General features: G+C 47.9%; 1 protein-coding gene across 1 annotated transcript in view; it reads left to right on the forward strand.

Annotated features, from left to right (window-relative positions):
- Positions 1-21609, forward strand: part of EFHD1 (EF-hand domain family member D1) — a 41589-nt gene extending 19980 nt beyond the window's left edge. Inside the window, exons 2-4 of the mRNA XM_036069263.2 lie at positions 3194-3341; positions 10300-10434; positions 20314-21609. Coding sequence (XP_035925156.1) covers positions 3194-3341; positions 10300-10434; positions 20314-20448 — 418 coding nt within the window. The 3' untranslated portion in view covers positions 20449-21609. The remainder of the gene's footprint in view (positions 1-3193; positions 3342-10299; positions 10435-20313) is intronic.
- Positions 21610-22158: the final 549 nt, after the last annotated feature.

Raw genomic sequence — 22158 nt, forward strand, 5'->3', positions numbered from 1 at the left:
CTTGACTCCTGTCAGTCAGAACCTCAGAAGAGACGCAGAAGGCTGACGTCTGAGCCCCTCCCAGTGCGTGACCCCATAGTGCCAGCCCCACTGTGCTGGGGGAGGCCGTACTTGCTCAGGGTTATGTGAGCAGGGAACCCCAGTCCGTTCTTCCCCTGCTGGGTGAGGACCAATTCCTGCGTGTTCCCTGACCTGTTCTTGTCTCTTCCATCCTCCTTTCCAGCTTCTCTCTCGTTCTGGGACCGCCCCCCCGCCCCCCACACCTAGGCTTTCACTGCTCCCTTTTCTCTTCCTCCTCCTCTGTGTTGAGACCCTACCCCTCTTTGCTTTTGCCCCCAGTGATTCACATCTTAGATGCACCGCCCTTCAGTACTCCTCTCGGTTCCTCCTCTCTGCAAACTTTGCGGAGACCTGCACTAGTTGCTGAGTGGTGGGCAGAGGACATTTAGTCAAGATCCCAGAATGGTTGGTACCATTGTGGTAATTTAACTGACCTGTCCTCCTAACCCTGAATTGTTCAGAGAGGGGTTTCCCGAAGTGTTTTCCTTGGAACACCAGGTTGCCAAGATGAGCCGTGCCTACTTCTAGTGGAAAGTTCCTGAACACAGAGGATTGTGTGATCAGATGAGTCTGTGTGCTTTGTTTCCCTGCGGTAGGTTTCAGATGACCAATAGGAAGGTTCTGGAAAGTTCCACACTATAGAAGCCTGTTTATTTTGACTAGGACTCCCTGTAACAGAGACTGTCCCTCCAGCCTCTTTGTAAGAGCTCTTCTTACCCCAGGTCTTATTCTTGTTGGCTCTTTTTGCCAGAAAGTTCTTCCCTGTGTTGGTTCAAGTCCAGCTCTGTCATGTCCACGCATAGAGCCCAGCTCTTACTGCTCTTTGGGAATGTTCATGGAAAGTTTAAGTGCATCATGGGAAGACTGTGCTCTGCTTCCCGGGGCCAGATACTGTTGGTTCCTTCCACTCCCATCCTTGTGTGGGGTCTTACGTCCATTGACCTTCTTAGGTACTTAGGTACCCCCCCCCCCCCCCCCCCCCGCCGCCGACCAGGCCCACATCCCACAACGTGTGGGGCCGGCCTGGAGTGGAGAAGACTCACAGGCTGGGGAGGACTGTGATCCCCTTCTTTCAGGGATTGTGGGAACACAGAGCTGCTGTGTTAGGAAATACCCAGCAGGGGGAGGCGGCATCTGCTGAGTATCGGAGGACTGACAATGGGGCTGTTGGCTCTCAGAGAAGGAAGGGGGCAGCTCCCTGAGCTTGGGGGTACAGAAAAGCCACTGAGGACAGTGGGGTGGTGGGAGGTGCATTCTGGGTGGGAGGAATGGCATGAGTCGGCTGCTGTGGCTGAAACAGAGCCCACTGGGGAATACTGGGCCTCATCTCTGGCCTGACCACGTGGGCCTCAAAATACCACCAGCGCTCAGGGTTAGATTTCTGATTGCCCACAGGCTGCATTCCTTGGTGGGTGGTGGTGGGTGCCAACAATGGTGGGCTTTTGTTGTTGGGAGGGTGGGGAGAGGGATAGATAGTGAAGGAGCCTGATTCGTTTATCTATTTTTACTGTGGGGGAAAATACACGTAAAATTTGCCACCTTGACCATGAGGCGTGCCGTTCAGTGTATATTCACTGCCATCTGTCTCCGGACCTTTTCCTCATCCCAGACTGAAACTCTAACCCATGAAACAGTCACTCCCCAGGCCCTGGTAACCACTGTTCTACTTTCTGTCTCCATGATTTGACTCTTCTCGGGCCCTCAGACAAGTGCAGTTATATAGTATTTGTTCTTTTCTGTCTGGCTTGTCTCAGCCCTGCCGTAATGTTGTCTAGGTTCCTCCCCGAGGTAGCGTGTGTCAGATTTTCCCTCCTTTTTATTGTGAATAATATCCTATTGTATAAATACACCGTGTTCCTTTGTATGGATATACTGTATTTTGTTTATCCATTCATCAGAAATGGACACCTGGGTTGTTTACACCTTTTGGCTGCTGTGAACTGATTTGCTTTGTAAACAAGGTGTTCAGACCTGAACAACAAGGATCCCTGAGGAGCAGAAAATGGAACAGACTTGGAGGGAGAAGAGCTGGGGGGTCAGTAAGAAAACCCCGTCACAGCCCAGGCGTGTGGAGAAGTAGGGGGTGGACAGGTTGGCAGAAAGCAGAGGACAGAAGCTTGAAGAAGGATCCGCCCTCCGTGATGAGGCTGGGTTTGTTTCCAGGCAGGGAACTGGGGGGCTGGAGGGACACCAGCAGAGATGCTGGCTCTGTGGTAAAACCCGGCCAACAGGTCAGAGCCAGGTCCTCTCTCAGCAGACACTCACAGAGATGGGACCGTTTGGACCTGGAGGCTAGATGAGCGTGCCAGAGAGCCGGGGCCCGGACAGCCGCATGCAAGGGTGGGAACCAGCTTCCATAGGCAGGAGACCAGAAGGATGAACGGAGAGGGGCGCCTGGGTGGCTCAGTCAGTTGGGTATCTGACTCTTTTTTTTTTTTTTTTAAAGATTTTATTTATTTTTTGACAGAGAGAGAGACAGCGAGAGAGGAAACACAAGCAGAGGGAGTGGGAGAGGGAGAAGCGGGGCTCCCACCAAGCAGGCTGCCCAATGTGGGGCTCGATCCCAGGACCCTGGGATCATGACCTGAGCCGAAGGCAGGGGCTTAACGACTGAGCCACCCAGGCGCCCTGGGCATCTGACTCTTGATTCGGCTCAGGTCATGATCTCGGGGCTCTGGGATGGAGCCCCGAGTTGGGCTCCCTGCTCAGCATGGAGTCTGCTTCTCCCTCTCCCTCTGCTCCTCCCCCACTCTCTCGCACTCTCTCGCTCGCTCTCTCTCAAATAAGTAAATAAAGAAAATCTTTAAAAAAAGAATAAGAAGGAAGAACGGAGGGGTTTGTGGAAGTGGGGGAGGCAGGGACCCAAACTTATGGCCTTGTTAGGGGGATACAAGACCTGACAACAACCATGTTATACAGGATCCCCTCTGAATCGTGTCGTGCAGTGCCCGAAGGTGTTTCAAGAAGGGGGTCTCTTCTGATCTGGTGACCCAAGTGGGCACTGCAAAGCAGCAGGTGACAGTTATTTTCCAGTAAATGAGGCCAAAAGAATTACGTGTTTGGGAGAGTGACAAGTATCCTATGGTCCTGGCCGTGGTGGTCCCTTGTCAGCATCCTTCCTTTGACCCCGCAGGTATGACGCTGGACGGGACGGCTTCATTGACCTGATGGAGCTGAAGCTGATGATGGAGAAGCTGGGGGCCCCCCAGACCCACCTGGGCCTGAAAAACATGATCAAGGAAGTGGATGAGGACTTTGACGGCCAGCTCAGCTTCCGCGAGGTACCTGAGTCCCTGCGTTGGAGGGCCCCTGAGAGGAACCTCACAGTTACGGGCCCCTGGAGCACAAGTGGTTTTGGCCTCTCCTGAGCACTGATTGGACAGTTAACCTAGAGTTCTTTAAAAATATCTTTAAAAAGCTAGTGAACTGCAGTGCTGGCATGGGAAAATGCTCGGTAAGCAGATAGAAAGTCACTGTGGGTAGGACAACCTCATTTGGGTGAATGTTTGGGTGTGGAGAAATCTGGAAGGATGTTTACCAAATAGTGGATATGTGTGGGTGCAAAGTTTTGGTAGTTTTATGATTTTATACTTTTTTAGATATCAAAACTTTCAACTTTTATAATAAGCATAAAGATAGTCAAAAAGGAATTAAACAGAGGGTCTTACTCCGTGCTCATGGAGCTCCCTGTGTCCCCATAACAATCCAAGAACGGGCTTTTTGGCCTTTGAATCCCTGAAATTGCAGGCAAAATTTTGTATGTATAGATATCTTTCTGGAAGAGTGCAAGTAGATTCCAAGTCTGATCTCTAAATGTGTGAGAACTTGGTGATAAGGCCGTTTCTATCTGGGGGGGACATCTCGGGGACACTGGGTTTCTTCCAGGGCAGGGATGCAGCCCCACAAAGAAGGGTTCCATGTCTTATGTGCTTGAGTTTTATTGCAAGGTCTCCAGACGTGTCCGTGTGCCCTGGTGTTAGAACAGGTTTGGGGACACCCGGGCTCAAAGCTCCAAGCATTAGCCCAGCTGCTAAAGTCCCATTCTGTCACATCTCAGCTGGGCCCTCGAGGGCTGGGAATAGAGAGCGCTGTCCTTGCTTCCTGGTGTGTAACTTTGGTTATTCCAGAAACAGTGGAGTTCCAGCATCCTGGTTTCTGATGGTGAGGGCTTTGGCCAAGTACGGGTCCTCTCTCCAGGCTAGATAGGGCCCGTGGACATTCTTCTGAATGTCCAAACAGGCAGCAACAAGTCCTCTCCCCAGCTGTGGTGAAACCGGCCTTGCCTCTCACTGCCCACAAATCAACTCCAGATCCCCCCTTCAATTCCTTTCCTGGACTGGCACATGCAGAGAGAGAAGATCACGGAAAACCTGTGTTGGGCATAACCCTCAGGATATTCTAGGCCGGCCTTCTCGTCTCAGAGCTAAGGAGCTAGAGGGCCCAAACGGTCAGCACTTGGCCTGAAAGCACGTTCCAGCTCAAGGCTGGACCTGGGTGGCAGGCTCGGTGCCCACGGCCTCCGGTCGTCAGCTGCCACGCTCATCTTCACAGTTGTCCCTCTGGCTCCCTGGCCTCTCGTTTGGCTCCTTTGTATCATTCGTGCTAGGCATTGGCTCTTTCAACCCAGCTGTCCCTGGGGTAGAGAAGGTACAAGCTTTCGTGTGGGTGAAGCTTTGGAGGCAACAGCAGGGAAAGAGCTTCTGTGGCAAAGTTATGACCTGTGGGGAACAGAAATCGAGAGGGTGTTGAGAGGTCTGTGCAAGTCACCAGTCGAGCTAAGACGCAGTCCCAGGAGCCACCCAAACGTGCTCCTCGTTGAATCCAAGAGGCTTGGTTAGCTTTCGCTTAGCTGCAGGTTTGGCCATTTCCCACAGAAATGCCCACAGGTGGACATCAGAGGTTTGGAAATCTCTAAAGTGTTCCTGTTGTAGGTTCTCCCCCCCCGTCCCCCCACAAAGCCTCAGTGACATTCCTGTCAGTCCTTTGTCGTTGAGAGCCCCACTGTGGTCCCATCTCTAGCAGGCGCCCCAAGTTATTTTACTCCTGAGCCTCAGTTTTTCTGTCTTTAAGGGGCACCTGGGTGGCTCAGTTGGTTAAGCATCCCACTCTTGATTTTTTTTTTTTTTTAAGATTTTATTTATTTATTTGAGAGAGAGAGAATGAGAGAGAGAGAACACATGAGAGGGGATAGGGTCAGAGGGCTAAACAGACTCCCCGCCGAGCAGGGAGCCCGATGCGGGACTCGATCCAGGGACTCCAGGATCATGACCTGAGCCGAAGACAGTCGCTTAACCAACTGAGCCACCCAGGCGCCCCCGGCACTCTTGATTTTGGCTCAGGTCATGATCTCAGGGTCGTGGGATCGAGCCCCGTGTCCAGCTGTGCACTCGGTGCAGGGTCTGCTTGAGATTCTCCCTCTCCATCTGCCCCTCCCCCTTACTCGCACTCTCTCTCTCTCTCTCTCTCTCTCTCTGAGTAAATAAATAAACTCTTTAAAAAAAAATAGGGTTGTTAATAGCTTTCCCTCAGGACTGTTGTGAGAAGGGAGTTCTCTCTCCATGCCTGAATCAGTTAGAACTCCTGATGGCAAGCGACAGAGAATGCCAGCTCATTTACACAGGAAAACAACAAACAACTCTCGGCTCCCGTAGCTGGGAGATGAAGAAGTGGAAGTGCGTCGGGCACAGTAGTGCAGCATCTTTCTCTGGTCATACCTCGACCGTGCTTTCTTCTGTGTCCACCTCACCTTTTCTTTCCACATTGCGTGTTCTCCCTGACGCCTGCCAAGGTGGCTACCAGCAGCTCCAGGTTCCAGGGTCCCAGGTTAGCAGCCGCGGGGCCTGAACCGTCTCAGCTGGCCTCTGAATGGCGCTACTAGGCACACGTGCCCACCTCCTGACCAGTCACTGCACTCAGGGGACTAGGATTGGCTGGGTCCAGGTCATGCACCACAGGGCCCCATGGCCCGCGGTCCCACCATCATCATCACGTGGGGGCCAGGTTGCCAGACAGACAAAATTGCTCACTTCTACTGCTCTTCCCTCACAGCCTGGCATTTAGTAGGTGCTTAGTGAATGTTTCGGTTCCCTTTCTTTCTCTTTGGATTAAATTGACCAAAGCAGGTCACATCCACATAAAAGCTCTTTGATATGGAATGTATGTCTCCGTTAAGTGCTATTATGCTACTTTCCCCCAGTGTACAAAGCAATTGCTCTTTCTTTTAAACCATTTCCTTTCCAATTATGAAAAGAATGCATGTGGGGGCACCTGGCTGGCTCAGTGGGTGGAGCATGTGACTCTTTGTGACTCTTGATCCCAGGGTCGTGAGTTCAAGCCCCACATTGGGCACAGAGCCTACTTTATTATTATTATTTTTTTAAGATTTATTTTATTTATTTGACAGACAGAGAGCACAAGCAGGGGGGAGCGGCAGGCAAAGGGAGAAGTAGACTCCCCGCTGAGCAAGGAGCCCGATGTAGGGCTCGATCCTGGTGACCTGAACCAAAGGCAGACACTTAACCGACTGAGCCACCCAGGTGCCCCTCCATTATATCTCTCTTAAAGAAGAATTGCTCCAAGTCCAGATGTGTGGTGGTTTTGTACGAAGGTTGGGTGATGGGTTATTGGTTACCTGTCAGTACTGGGAATTGTGGGTTCCATTTTCTCCTACTCTACCCTCCCTTGGTGGGGCCCTGGCTGTGCTGGGTTGCCCATCGGCCTCATCATTGCTGATCGGACCATGGATGGACCCTCACCAGACTAGGTCCACTAGATTCCCTATCCTGGGAATTTGAAATTGGGGTGAAGTATTGCAAATTGGTTCTGCAGGTGGCTGTTCCTGCAAGATTAAGTCAGCGTTTTTATAGAACAAAAACCTTTTTGCTTAAGTCAACAAGTTTGTTTCTGTCACTTGCAATCTTAGAGTGCTAACTCATTCAGGGCAAGTGTTTGCATTACCAGTCAGAACCGTGAAATTAACTTTTTTTTTTTTTTAAATTTAGGGTGCCTGGCTGTCTCAGTTGGTAGAGCATGCGACTCTTGATCTTGGGGTTGTGAGTTCGAGTCCCATGTTAAGGGTAGCGTTTACTTAAAAAAGAAATTAAATTAAAAAAAATTTTTTTTAAAGATTATATATTTATTTATTTGACAGAGAGAGACACAGCAAGAGAGGGAACACAAGCAGGGGGATTGGGAATGGGAGAAGCAGGCTTCACGCTGAGCAGGGAGCCTGATGCGGGGCTCGATCCCAGGACCCCAGGATCATGACCTGAGCGGAAGGCAGACACTTAACAACTGAGCCACCCAGGTGCCCCAAATTGAAAAATTCTTTAAATTTATCAGAACCATTTGATAGCTTGTGTCTGAAATCACTGTTTTAGCTTTGTTAGTTCTCTTTCTGTTTCTTTGTTTTCTGCTGCTTCTCTCCCCCCTCCCCCCTTCGCTCATAGTCACAGCTAGGACACTTTCCAATTCCCCACAACATACCAGTCTTTGTGGACTATAAATAGGAAGACAAACAAGGCTGGGCAGTTGGAGAAATTGTCATTCAGGAGTTGGTGATTATAATAAAATCAAATGGGAATGCCTGGCATGCTTTTCTGGAAGGCTGAACATTTTCAGGTTGAGCTGGATTTTTTTTTTTTTTCTTTAACTGGCTGGGGCCGGGTGACACCTAAGTTATGACAGGGCTGCTGTTGGTCCTCCGTGAGCTGGCAGGGTGAGAGTGAGCACATGTGGGAAAAAAAGATCCATGAGGAGTACTTAAGCCCGCCTATAAATACCACCTCCACTGTAGATGTGAGAAAAATGAGCCTCAGGGATAAGGAGACACACCCCCCCACCACCACCATCACCACCAGGGTCACTTGGATTGTTGCTAGGCTAGGACCATGCTCCGTCTTTCTAGAGCTGCCTTCCCAGTGTGGAGGGGCTACCTGTTTTGTATTGGCCTTGTGAAGGGAGGGATAGGGGGTGTTCTGTAAGCTGTAAATATTTTAAGGGTGGGCAGGGTGCTGAGGGACAGGTTTTCACTCCTTCCCTCTGCAGATGGCTCACATTTCCCGTGCTGGCATCTTGGCAGCTGCATTCTCTTCCATGAGAGCCGACTACAACCATCTCCCCCCAGCCCCCTTGCCCTCCATCCTGTTCTTAGGAGCCTCACCTCCGAAGGGCTTGTTTTCCAAGACTTGGAGCCCTTATTCTGGCTCTGATAGTCTGCAGCAAACTGAGCCTTTGCCGGCCTCTAGTGAGGAAGTTGGAAGCTGCAGGTGGATGAACGTGGCATTTCTGTGGCGTCAAGTGGCCCGTGGCAGCCTCTACAAAGCTACGCGTCTTTGAGCATCTTGCTTCACCCCTTGCTTCTCATGTGGCAGCATCCACAGTGGAGTTAAGAGATCCGAAGCAAGAATTACAAAGAAAGGCTTATTCGCATGGCAGTTTGGGGTGATGGTGGTAGACGCTGAGCCTTCCACTTAATGAAACACACTTCCCTCTAGGGACTAAGAGTCTTGGCAGGAAAACACAGCCAGGTTGGAATTTGGAAAGCCCGTTGGAGTTGTTTGGCCCCTCAGTCTACTTTAGGTAATGTCCTTTTCCCTTGGGGAAGCCATTCTTTAGAGGGGATGGTCATGAAGAAAAGGAAAAAAAAACCTGAAAACACAAGATTCCCCTGTAGACACATGTGTTTTATGTAGCACCTAAAACCTGGAGAGGCGTCTTTCAGTGCTGATTTGGAAAAACAAATTATAGAAGCTTGGACAACAGCTGTTTGACAAATTCACCGAAATTCTTTAGAGAAGTAAAAGTTGTAAAATCGCCTTGGGGGAAGGGCTAGAAGATGGGAGACCTGCCTTTTCAGCCTGGCTTATTTATTTAAAAATCTGTTCTGTGGTGGGGGGTGGGGGGGGGCATCTATCCTGTGGAGGCTTTAGTACAAATTGGCTTTAAAGATTAATGCATTCAGAAAAAAAAAAAGATTAATGCATTCAAGCCACACTTTGGAATCTGGAGGAAGAGGATGGATTATTCCATAAATGGTGTGGGGATTGCTAACTAAGCATTTGGAAGAAAATAGGGTTAATGATCAACCTCACAGGATAGATCAGAATAAATTTCAAAGATTAAATATTTACACGTTTAACAAAAAAAGGGGTCATAAAAGCAATAGACAAAAACATAGGTGATTGTTTCTGTAACCTTGGTGGCAAGAAAGGTTTTTCTCAGCATAACCCTGGTGCACTGGGGAGAGAGAAGGAAAAGACTGATAATTTATATAAAATTTTTGAAAGTCAAAAATGATCATAAATACGATGAAAAGGTAAGTGATGGCTGAAGTATTTGAAACATACCAGGTTCTATAAAGATCTCTTAGAAAACACCTGGGTGGCTCAGTTGGTTAAGCGTCTGCCTTCGACTCAGGTCATGATCTCAGGGTCCTGCGACTGAGCCCCACGTCGGGCTCCCTGATCAGCAGGGAGCCTGCTTCTCCCTCTCCCTCTGCTGCTCCCCCTGCTTGGGCTCTCTCTCTTTGTCACAAATAAATAAAAAGATTTATTAAAAATAAAAAAGAAAAAGAAAAGAACACTTGTGAGAGGTGCCTGGCTGGCTCAGTCGGTAGAGCATGTGACTCTTGATCTCAGGGTCGTGAGTTCTAACCCAACATTGGATGTAGACATTCTTTAAAAAATGAAATCTTTAAAAGAAAACACTAGCAAAAGTAAACAATCTAATGCAAAAATGGGACACAAACAGAAAATATGGTTGATTAAAAAAACATCAAAATTATTTAATTTTAAGAAAATAGTTTATATAGGTCTATTGGATTGTTTTCTTTCGTGGCCAAAAACTAAGACATTGCCAGTTTTTTGCTTTTATAGACAATGCTTCTTAAACTATTGTGCAAATGTTCCTGAGGGACAGATGCCCCAGCATTGGAATTAATGGTTGGAAAGGTGAAAGCATTTTATTTTTGGTAAATATTTCCAGAGTACCCTCCAAAAAATTTGAATCGGTTTACATTCCCTTCCACTGGATATGAAGGTGCCCATTTCCCTACGTTCTTGTGGAAAATGGGCATGTGGTTTATTTTTGACAGTGTGATAAGGGGAAAATAATTGGCCCCGTGCACATATTTATACCCGTTTTCGTATTCTTGGCAATCACGACTTTCCCCTGGGCTGGCGGGGATCGCTGTAAGTCTCCGTGAGGTTGACCTGGACTCTGATGCACCCTTTCCTGCAGTTCCTGCTCATATTCCACAAGGCCGCCGCCGGGGAGCTGGAAGAGGACAGCGGGCTGATGGCGCTGGCCAAGCTCTCCGAGATCGATGTGGCCCAGGAGGGCGTCAAAGGTGCCAAGGACTTCTTTGAAGCTAAGGTGGGTGCTTCTTGTGCAGGACCGTCCTCCCTCCCTTCACCCTGCCCAGCAGGAGCTCAGTGTCTACCTCATTCACTTGCCCAGGGCAAGCAGAACAGCAGTAGCTTAAGTGTGTGTGTCGTGTGTGATTGAAGGGGGATGAGTGTGTCTGCATGCAATCTGAAAATGCGAAGCAAAATGGAAAAACGATCAGATGGTAAGTGCCTTCCATCCTGGTTTCTGATCCGAATGGGTTTGCTGGTACGAGGCTCCCGGATTGACTCTGGATCCAGACTTCCCAAAAGAACTCCTCTCTGCCCCAAGCCACGGTTGAATTAACTCGAGCAGATGCCTTTACCTTTACATCTTAAGTGAACAAGTGAACAATGGGGCCAGGAGGGCGCCCCGGTGGCCTGCCCCCGCCCCGATTGGAACCAGTACGTGCTCCACTGGCGGTGGTTCGGGGTTGGAAAGCAATCTCCAATGCGTGGCCCCAGAGCCCTTCTGGGTGCTTCCATTCATTCACATGTTCATCCCATCATCAGACATTTTTGGAGAGCCTCCCCCTGGCTGGGCGCTGTCATATTCATCTCCACAGAGTACCCCTGCAGAAAGAGAAATTAGAGAGCCCTCCAAAGCCCCGGTCAGCCAGAGTAGTAGAGTGCAGTGGGGAAGGCTGCCTGGGGTCAGATCCTGCCTCCTCCACTGACCCTGTTACCGCTCTGTGCCTCAGTTTTCTCATCTGTACGATGGGGGCGATAATAGGATGGCTATGAGGATTAAATGAGCTCACCTATAGAAAGTGTTTAGCAAGTGCCTGGCTCACTGTGAGCGCTCGATACGTGATAGGAGCTGTTGGGACTCCCTCCCATCCCAGATGGAAGCCAGCCTCTTGGAGAGTGTTCGCTTATTCCAGGAGTGTGCCCAGAGACACAGTGTCCCTGGCAAACATCCTGGCCATGCTGGCCCCTGAGTAGGACTGTCTCCTTACATCCCCATGATGCCACTTAGAGACCGGGTCAGGCATCATTCTGCCAATATGTAGACTGTGAATCATGGCGGACCCCTAACACCTGCATTCCTCCTGCCATCATCTCAGGATTCTCGGGACAGGCCAACCACTCATGGCGCCTTCAACGCCAGCATCCTGGGTCCAATCCTGAAAGTGGTTTGGCCCTTCCTTCCTGACTTAGCACTGATTCAACACAGCTCTGGCAATGCCAGGCATACCAAGCTCTGGAAATACAACTCCTTCACGGGGAGGTAGTAGACAAAACTTGCCTTCCCTAGGACACACATAGTCTAGGGAGGAAAACAAACTCTCAGCCTTGAAAGAGAGGGAATAGAGAGGAGGGATGGGTGAATTCTGGAAGGATGGGTCCTCGCCATTCGTTGCCCGATGAGCCAACACTTGCGGATCTTTCATGATGCCTTGGGCAGGGGCCTAAGATTGAGACCCAAGTTTAATGTGACATTTTTTGGGCCACTGCTGCAACTCAGCATTCCATGCTCTTGTTAAAGTCTGCACGAAGTCTCTGGGAACGATGAAGAATCTTGTAACCTGATTCTGATCCTTGCTCTGGTCTCCACCCCGTGTGCATTTCTTCAAATAACTGCCATGCCTTTTCACCACTGGGGGCTAGTGCCTGCTATTTCTTTACCTGGAATACCCAACCCAAAGGCCTCTTCCTGGAAAACTCTACTCCTTCCATGTTTAAAGAGTGGAGGGAGCAGAGTTTGGCTGCTTTTCCTGAGAAAGTCCACCCTCTTCTATGTGCGGCTACTACGAACAGAAGTGGTGTTATAATGTATCTGTTCAAGGGGCGCCTGGGGGGCTCGGTGCGTTCTTGAGTTTGGCTCACGTCCTGATAGGCATGGAGCCTGCTTAAGATTCTCTCCCTTTCCCTCTGCCCCTCCCCTATTCTCAGACATTTTTGGTGAGAGTGCAGAAATTGTCCTAGCTCTTCAGAGAGCAGTTTGGGGCTGGCTGTGAATGTTTCGTATCATTTACTTCTGGGATTCTGCCCCTAGGATTTTATCCCTTAGAGGCACTCATGCAAATAAACATAGACGTGTAGACAGGGATTTTATACAGCATTAACAGAAAAATTGGAAACAACCAGAGCTTCCATTGTCAGGGAATTGAGTCCCTGGTGGCACGCCCGCCCGTTTGCACATCCTGAAGCTATCGGAGAATGATGTGCAGCCGCACTCGTGTGTGGACAGATGTCCAAAACAAAGGAAGCAGAACATTATGTTTGAAACCCAGTTTTGTTAAATACTAAATACGACCTGGATAATTACATACCCAAGTCTTAGTAATAGCTATGACTGACTGAGGGACTTCTTTTTTATATTTTTGGAATGGAATAGTTTTATAATGTGTGTGTATGATTTTTATAAGGAGGAGAAAAGATTAAAAGAATAACAACGAAATGTTTTGAACTTGTTGAATGTCTGCCTCCTCAACCCAGACTCAAAGGCAGAGAGGTGTGTTATCTTTGTAATTACAGAGCCTGGCTCCTAATGGCCCTCACTAAATGTTTGCATGACTGACGAATGGAAGGCATCATCACGCCGATTTGGGAGAGGGCCATCAAGGAGCTGACATTTGCGACAGATGTTCAGAGATGAATGGGGATTCACCTTGTAATCAAGGGAGGGCGTTCCTGCCGTGGGAACAGCAAGCACAAAGGCTCCGAGGCACGGAGGGTAAAGAACGTTGGGAGGCTGGCCCCCGTCCACACCGGATGCAGTTGCACGGGGAGCTCTGGTCTCCCCTGAAGGTCAGGCCTCCCCAGCCTGCTACCACCAGAATTATCTGCAGACCAGCTTCTCAGGTCCCCCTACCCCCCACCCCAAACCTACTTTGGATTTTCCAGGGTAGGGCCCAGGTACCGTGGAGCTGACTGAGCTCTGCTCAGCCTTGCTTGGGAAACAGGGCTGCAGGTGCCAGGGGCCCTCAGAGGGCCTCCACCTGACCAGCGCTGCGTACTGGGGATGGACTGGCCTGGGGAGAAGCTGGAGTCAGGAGGCTTCTCCAGATGTCTGGAGAATTTTAGGTCCATCAAAGGTAGTGACAGTGGAGCTGGGGAGGATCCCAAACTAACTAGCACTCAATACTTAATGACTGCTTGCTTGGAGGTAGATAGTAAAAAAAAAATGCCACTAGGACTAGGCTTGTGGAGCTGTGTAGAGAGGGGGTGATGATATTTTAAAAATCAAGACAGGGAAGTGCCCCCCCCCCCCATGGGAATGGTTTGAGGAAGGGGATGGTATGCCCTTTCATTTGAAGGGCACTATGGGGGTGCCTGGCTGGCTCAGTCAGAAGAGCATGTGACTTTTGATTTCAGGGTCATGGGTTCGAGCCCCACATTGGTGTAGAGATTGCTTAAATAAATTTAAAAAAAAAATGAAGGGCACAATGTTGGTTGTAAATAGTTTCATTCGTGTTCTGCGGGACAGAACTTGGTCATACCTGGCTGCATGGGAGAATACCAAATGCCTTTCTTCCTCGGGATTTGTGTGCCCAGCTGTAATTCTGCTGCTAGGAAGGATGGGGACGCTAGATACTGAGGGTCGTGGAATAATCTTCCACACTTGTCCGTTGCTGAACCAAGCACTGGCAAGAGCTGGAATACCATTACCCTGACTGGGCTTTCTTCTGGAGCCCAGGGTCGGGTCCATCTCCCCAGACCCTTGGGCCATGTGCCAGGGGAACGTCTTGGAGGACGAGAGAAGGGAGGAAATGAATATCCTTCATGGACGCCCGACTACACAGACCGTGGGATCCGCCTTCACAAGATACAAGTAACACCTCGAGAATTAGAGGAGAGTGACTATGGTAGAACACAGCGGTGACTGGACTGTGGGGAATGATGTGAGCGGAGACACAAGGAAACCCTGGAGAAAAATGCCATTTTGGAGGACAGGAGCGCTTTTAAGAAAAGTTGAAGTCAGATGAGGCCAGAGTGGGGGTCTTGGGTCTGGCAAGCGGGTCAGTTAGAGATTTTTGAGAGACCAGGTTCCCTGTGAAGGGCAGATGGCAGTAGGGTAAGAGGTGAGTGGGAACTGGGGAGGAACAGCCTGACTTTTCTGTGTAGACGGCTGGCAGAGGAGGCCTGGACAAAGTGGGGATGGTAGCTTGGGATTAGAGAAGAACTTTTGGTTTGTTGTTGTTGTTTTTAAACCTAGAGTAGACAGATGTTGGTGTGTTTTTAGAGCCCAGAGAAGTGGTCCACAGAGAAGAAAACATGAAGACACGGAGTGGGGTGATTGTCGAGACAGGACTCACAGACCATAGAATCAAGGAGAGAGGTAGACTTTTTTTTTTTTTTTTAAGATTTTATTTGTTTATTTGCCAGAGAGAGAGAGAAAACAAGCAGGGGGAGCGGCAGAGGCAGAGGGAGAAGCAGGCTCCCCGCTGAGCAGGGAGCCCTACGTGGGGCTCGAATCCAGGACCCTGCGATCATGACCTGAGCCGAAGGCAGATGCTTAACCGACTGAGCCACCCAGGTGTCCCGGCTTTTCTTTTTTTTTTTAAGATTTTATTTATTTATTTGAGAGAGCGAGAGAGCACAAGCTGGGGGAGGGGCAGAGGCAGAGGGAGAAGCAAACTCCCTGCTGAGCAGGGAGCCCTACGTGGGGCTCGAAACTAGGACCCTGAGGTCATGACCTGAGCTGAAGGCAGACGCTTAACCTACTGAGCCACCTGGGCGCCCCAAGAGGTAGACTTTTATAGTGGAGGACAAGGACCCCAAGTGAGGGAGTTACAAGGACCTCTTCCCCCTCTGACCTGGCCAGCAATAGTGGACAGGTGGGCCTTAGGTCTGTACCTTATCTAACGCTCACACAGACACTCTGGAGGGAGGTGGTAGCATCCTGCTCTGCAGCTGAGGACTGAGGCTTAGACAGTGGTTTGTTGGTGAATGTTTAGCAACTGGCTCTCTGAACAGAGTACGCATGTACATATATGCCTACGTTTATTATAAATTTTAATGATATAAAGGATAGATAGCACACAATTTACAAATAATAAAGTATATACTACTTTAATTATAAATTCCACATGGTCTATTGATTCTCAAAGAACGACTCCTTGATTTTTGCTGGGCTCTATCTGTTGCCAGCCTATGGTTGCAACTGACAGAAGAATCTAGGTCCAACATGAATGTTGGTCGGTATTTTGTTTAAGTTAATTCATAAGAAAAAGTGAAGGGACATATGTCAGAATTTCATTCATTCCTCAATGATGTGAGCAACTTCTTTGCTGAATTTTTTTTTTTTTAAGATTTCATTTATTTATTTGAGAGAGAGAGCATGGAGGGGGGCAGAGGGAGATGGAGAAGCAGACTCCCCGCTGAGCAGGGAGCCTGATGTGGGGTTCCCTCCCAGGACCCCGGGATCATGACCTGAACCGAAGGCAGACACTTCACTGACTGAACCATCCAGGTGCCCCCTCGCCGAATTGGTAATAGTTTTCAAGTACTGGAAGAATATTCCCTGAATTTCTTTGGAGCTATTCATAATATAAAGGCTACAGACACTACACATTTTTCAGCTTAATCTGCATTTTTAACATTTCCCTTTCTTAAGAAAACTTTCTTAAGAAAAGATTGTCAATGAAACAATAAATCAAGCCCTACTTTGTAGCATTTTGTTGGGTTCCAAGGTGTAAATACTCCCACTAGGGTTGCTTGCAAGCTTCCAGCAGGATGTTGCTGAAAGTAGATTTGGAGTCACAGTGCATTATTGTGTAGGATTCCCACCTTAGAGATATAACTGAAACAGACAACCTCCAAAACAGAAAGAGTAAAATGTAGCAAGATAATCAAGAAACAATGACTTTGTAATATTTATTTCTTTTGTTTCTAATATAATTTAATTATAGATTTATATAATTTAACTTTTAATATATTTTTTAAAGATTTTATTTATTTGTCAGAGAGATAGAGAACACAAGTAGGGGGAGTGGCAGGCAGAGGGAGAAGCAGGCTTCCTGCTGAGCAAGGAGCCCGATGAGGGACTCGATCCCAGGACCCTGGGATCATGACCTGAGTCGAAGGCAGATGCTGAACCGACTGAGCAACCCAGGAGTCCCCCCTTTTTTTTTTTAACTTTTAATATTTAAAAGCCAGCTCATAAAATTCCTGAAAACCAAACAAGGAAAAAAATAAATAAAGGTGAGGAGAGGTGTCAAGGCTAGACAAAGGGACCTGGGGTCCAAATTTTCAGCCTGAGTCCGGGGACAGAGGTTGATGAGAGTCAGCATGAGCCGGGCTCTACTCTAGGCAATTAAATCTGTCTTCTAGTGACTCTGATGTAGGGAGCCAGAAGAGAACTGTTTGGGACAGAGCAGGGCCTCAAGTGCCTAAGAAATACCTGGGAAATTTTGAAAACATAATTTCCTAGTCCCTAGCCCTAGGGATTCTGATTCGGAAAGAGTAAAAGCATAAGATTTTGTGGTTAATATTTTCAGAGAGATCCTGTGTTCAAACATGGACCCCTGTGCAGTGCAGGGAGAAGGTAGGAAGGGATGTTACCATTTTTCATTGAGATGTGAGAATCTGCATTGTGCTACCAAGGAGATAATGGATTGAAAACCAGAACGGACGGGATAAAGAGCATTGTCGGAAATGGTAAATCTCAGCTGCGTTGGCAGAGAAGTGAATGAGTGAACCAGAGAATACACAAGGTGACACCCAAATGTGGAAGCTCATGATGGAGAAAAGATGATGGACCCAGGAACATGCTAGTTAAAAATAGTGAGAGGTCAGGGCACCTGGCTGGCTCAGTCGGTAGAACGTGGAACTCTAGATTTCAGGGATCGAGCCCCATGTTGGACTTGGAGCCTACCTAAAATTAAAAAAAAATAGAGGTTAGGATACATTGATGTAAAATCATTAAACACTGAATGAAAGGGAATGCTTTTTTATAAATTTGAGATAATAGGTAGACAATGTGATGAATTGTAAAGACATTTAGGTTAACTCCCCCCACCCCAAAAAAACAGTTAAGCTGGGGAATTTAGGGATTAATTCTTCAATGTTACACATTTTTTTCAATGTCACAAACTAGTTCAGACATACTGAAAAAGATTATATCACGTTCATTCTCTAAAGCCATCATGATTCTGATAACATCAGATAAAAACACATCAGAAAAAATATTAATGTAATGAATATAGCGGTGAGAATCTTAAAACATTTGAAGTTTGGGGGCGCATGGGTGGCTCAGTCGTTAAGCGTCTGCCTTCGGCTCAGGTCATGATCCCAGGGTCCTGGGATCGAGCCCCACATCGGGCTCCCTGCTCAGCGGGAAGCCTGCTTCTCCCTCTCCCACTCCCCCTGCTTGTGTTCCCTCTCTCACTGTGTCTCTCTCTGTCCTATAAATAAATAAATAAAATCTTAAAAAAAAAAATTTGAAGTTTATGTTAAGACTGCAGGGATAATTTTTAAAAATCTCATAGGTATCAAATACGAAAAATGTGATCATTTCAGTGAGATAATCTCAAAACATTGGTAAGTTTAATACTCATTCATAGTAAGACATTTAAAAATACGAAAAAAGGGGCTCCTGGATGGAATCGGTTAAGCATCTGACTCTTGATCTCAGCTCAGGTCTTGATCTCTGGGTCATGAGTTCAAGCCCCATGTTGGGCTCCATCCATGGTGGGTGTAGAGCCTACTTTAAAATAATAAATAGGGGTGCCTGGGTGGCTCAGTCGGCTGAGCATCCTACTCTTGATTTCAGCTGAGGTCATCACCTCGGGGTTGTGGGATGGGCCTGCATTGGGCTCTGTGCTGGGGGCTTGGGGGTGGGGAGTCTGCTTCCCCTCTCCCTTTGCCCCTCCTCCCCACTCACACGCAGGCACACTTGCTCTCTCTCGCTCAAATAAATAAATAAATAAATCTTTAAATAAATAAATAAATAAAAATGTGAAAAGAATATGCTTAGTTGGGGCGCCTGGGTGGCTCAATCGTTAAGCGTCTGCCTTCTGCTCAGATCATGATCCTAGGGTCCTGGGATCGAGCCCTGCATCGGGCTCCCTGCTCAGCGGGGAGCCTGCTTCTCCCTCTCCCATTCCCCCTGCTTGTATTCCCTCTCTCTGTGCCTGTCAAATAAATAAATAAAATCTTAAAAAAAAAGGGGGGGGCGCCTGGGTGGCTCAGTTGTTGAGTGTTTGCCTTCAGCTTGGGTCATGATCCCGGGGTCCTGGGATCGAGCCCCGCATCGGGCTCCCTGCTCCGCGGGGAGCCTGCTTCTCCCCCTCCCACTCCCCCCCTGCTTGTGTTCCCTCTCTTGCTGTCTCTCTCTCTGTCAAATAAATAAATAAAATCTATAAAAAAAACAAAGAATGTGCTTAGTCAACATAATGGGAGAATACTTTCCTCGTTAATATCAAGGCATTCCTTAAGCAGTAATATTAAATAATGTAGTGCAGGTGCAGGAATAAAATTAGTTAGTGGAACAAGATAGAAAATAGTAAAAACAGACCTTCATGTGGGAATTTAGTACATGAAGAAGATAATTTTCAAATCAGTGGGGAAATAATGGGCTATTCAATAAAAGGGTGTTGAGAAAATTGGCTCTCCACTTAGGAAAATGAAGTAAAATCCTTCTATTACATATATTCCTTCACTAACATATAGTGTGGGTGACTTTAAGAGCTGAATGGGAAAATAAAACTAGAAAAATATGAGAGGAAAATGGCTTTAGAGCCCTGGGATATAGAAGATCTTAAACATGACATAAGAGAGAAAAGCCATGGGGCACCTGGCTGGCTCAATTGGTAGAGCATGTGACTCTTGTTCTCGGGGTCTTGAGTCGTGAGTTCAAGCCCCGCCTTGGGTGTGGAGCCTACTTAGAGAGAGAGAAAGAAGCCAGAATGGAAGTGGTTGAAGATTTTGATTACATCAAAATTTAAATATTCCCATGGCCTCAGATACTGTGAAGTTAGACAAGCAAAAGACTAAATAACTAAAAAATACGTAACGGGACTAAGTCTAAATTTGTAAAGAATGGTGAAGTGGGAAACCCCAGGGAAATGGGTAATTCAGCAAAAAGGATATAAAAGAAGATGCCAGGTTTGTGGTTTTTTTTCCTATCAGATTGGCAAACAGGAGAAAGGTTACTGATAAACGTTGGCGAGGCTGTGGGGAAATGAGTACCCACATTCCATGATGGTGGGGGTGTAAATTGGAACAGCTACTTTGGAGAGCAATTCGGCAATCTTTACTAAAATAACGTGCAGACCCAGTGGGTTTGGGAATTTTACCAAATTGATGAGACACTGAGATGGGAAAAAAATGAATCGGTTCCAGAATAGAGGGTTTTAAGATGGATGTATCTGAAACGGTATAATTACAGATAAACTAGGTTTAAAGAATTGGCACCAAATCCCATTCACAACATCCCCCCAAACACATAATATTTGGAAGTCAATTCAGAATGATTGATATATTGTAAAGGTATCCGTTTGCCCCCGGCAGAATGGTGCAGTTGCAATCAGAATCCCAGCAGGGAGTTCATTTGGTTTGGGTTTTTGTTTTCTCCCGCTAGAACAAAACAATATTATTGTGAAATTAAAGGTTGACATAGAAGTGGGTAATAGGCAGGATATTAAACAGTGTACCAGAAAAGAAGTGAAGTGGAAAGACCAGCCCTAGCAGGTAGAACCATGCATAACACAGTGGCAAATAAAGCGATGGCGTCCTCAGTAATGGATGAAGTAAACTTCTGAAGAGGAGCCTTTGCTCTGGGGGGTGAGGGGGTCCTGCCCCGAAGCAGGACCGGGCTCCCATGTCACATGGCCCCAGTCAACTGAGTTCTGTTAGATGGGCTGCTCCATCTCCAAGTTTTCCTCCCCTCCCTCAGTCTGTTGGTTTGTTTTTGCTGCAGGTCCAAGCTTTGTCCTGTGCCAGTAAGTTTGAAGCTGAGCTAAAAGCGGAGCAAGATGAGCGGAAGCGGGAGGAGGAGAAGAGGCGGCTCCGCCAGGCAGCCTTCCGGGAGCTCAAGGCTGCTTTCAGCACATAGTCGGGCGACCTTGACCTCCATCCGCCCAGTGCCTCACAGATGCCCCTGAGAGAGCTGGCTGGGCATCCTCACCCCTGCCGCTCCTGCCCCCCAACCAGCCTCCACACCCACCACCCGATGCAAACTCAGCCTCATGGGGCGACAGCGGAGGCTCTCGTCCCTGTGTGGGAGCCCCTCCCAAGGGTCCTGGGATGAGCCAACTGCCCCCCTTGCTTCTCTTTCCTGCCCTCCTCCTGCTGTAGCCAGATCGTGCATCTACTTGGCAACTTGTACTTTTGCCTTGTCCCTTTGCTGTTCTGCATCGAAGAATGTTACTTTGTGCAGATATTTGTTTCTTTGCTGGTCCTCAGAGGAGATAGCCCCTGGAGGGCTCTGATGTTAATGTCACCCCATTTTCTTGGGTAATTCTCTGCCCCTCTCCTCTCTGGGTCCCCCTCCCCTTTGTTTCTTATCCACTTTCCCTGTTTTCATTCTGAGCCTGATTCTGCCAGTTGCTTTTGCTGCTTCTGTCTTTTGATGATGGTGAGGTTGAAGGCAAACCAGGCTGGACCACTGCCTGTCCGCTCTTCAACAGGGGGAGTGGCATGCTGCTGAGATGACAGAATAGTAGAAAAATAGAACATTCTGTTCCTTCCTATCACCTTTCTCCTGTCCTTGTAGCATTCCCCACGGACCCACCCTCTTCATTACCCCCTCTATTCATGTCTTCTCATTTCAGCCTTTCCTCCTGCTCTTAAATACTGTGCTACTCACCTGTAAGAGTAAAAGAAAAATCAGAAGTGATACTAATGCGTAGAAGAATCCCTGTTAATTCTGACTATGCAAATTATATTGTAGCAGACCCCTACATTCCCAAGTGACAAATCCAGAGTTTTTCAAAACCCCCAAAGTCATGACCATCCTCATCTGGCCAGTTTCCAACTTTTGCTCCCAAGATGTTGAGGTGATGCTGTTCTACACCCAGGGCAAATTTTTATATGTTGTGCGTTCTTGGGATTGCTCACAAATACCAGGGGTTTGCTGTATTTTTAAAAATACTTCCCAGCATCATATTTATTACTTTTCTTTTGTAACTGCTGTCTTTACAACAGGAAAACATCTGCATTTCTACTTTACAGCTGTCTCTTTTTAAATAAACTGTGCAAATGGACTTTGCCATCACATCCATGTGCTTCTAGTCTTCTTTGATTTGGGGGGAGAGAGTGTTCTTTGCAGGGGCCACATCCATCCCAGGCTCCTGTATGACACCAGCTCCTGGAAGTAGAGTTAGGAGTGGTAACTGGAGGGTCAGCTTTCCTCAGGGGCATTCTGCATATTGAGGTCATGTGTCAGCCGCTCACCCCCTTCCCGTCACTGAGGATTCTCTCAGCCATAAGTAAAATCTGCGGCTTAAATTCTCTTGCTTCCTAGACCCCTTGAAACTCTGATGAGGGCCAATGACCCCTCCCTCCTTCCCATGTAGATTCTGGGCCATTTGGGGACCTGAGTAAGGACCTCTCTCCTAAGAGAACACCCATAGCTCCCCAGAGAGGATCGTTTCGGTTTTCGCGCAAAATCAAGACCTACGGTTCTTGGGCATTGTTTTTCCAGGTAGGGTCACCCTCCAACCTCCCCACCCGAGGAAGTGGACACGAAAAAGGGATGGAGACACTCTGACCATACAATCCAGGAAGCGTGCTTGGCATTTTCTCAAACAAGCTGAGAACCTCT

Source organism: Halichoerus grypus, chromosome 4 (assembly GCF_964656455.1).
Source record: "Halichoerus grypus chromosome 4, mHalGry1.hap1.1, whole genome shotgun sequence".
NCBI lineage: Eukaryota > Metazoa > Chordata > Mammalia > Carnivora > Phocidae > Halichoerus > Halichoerus grypus.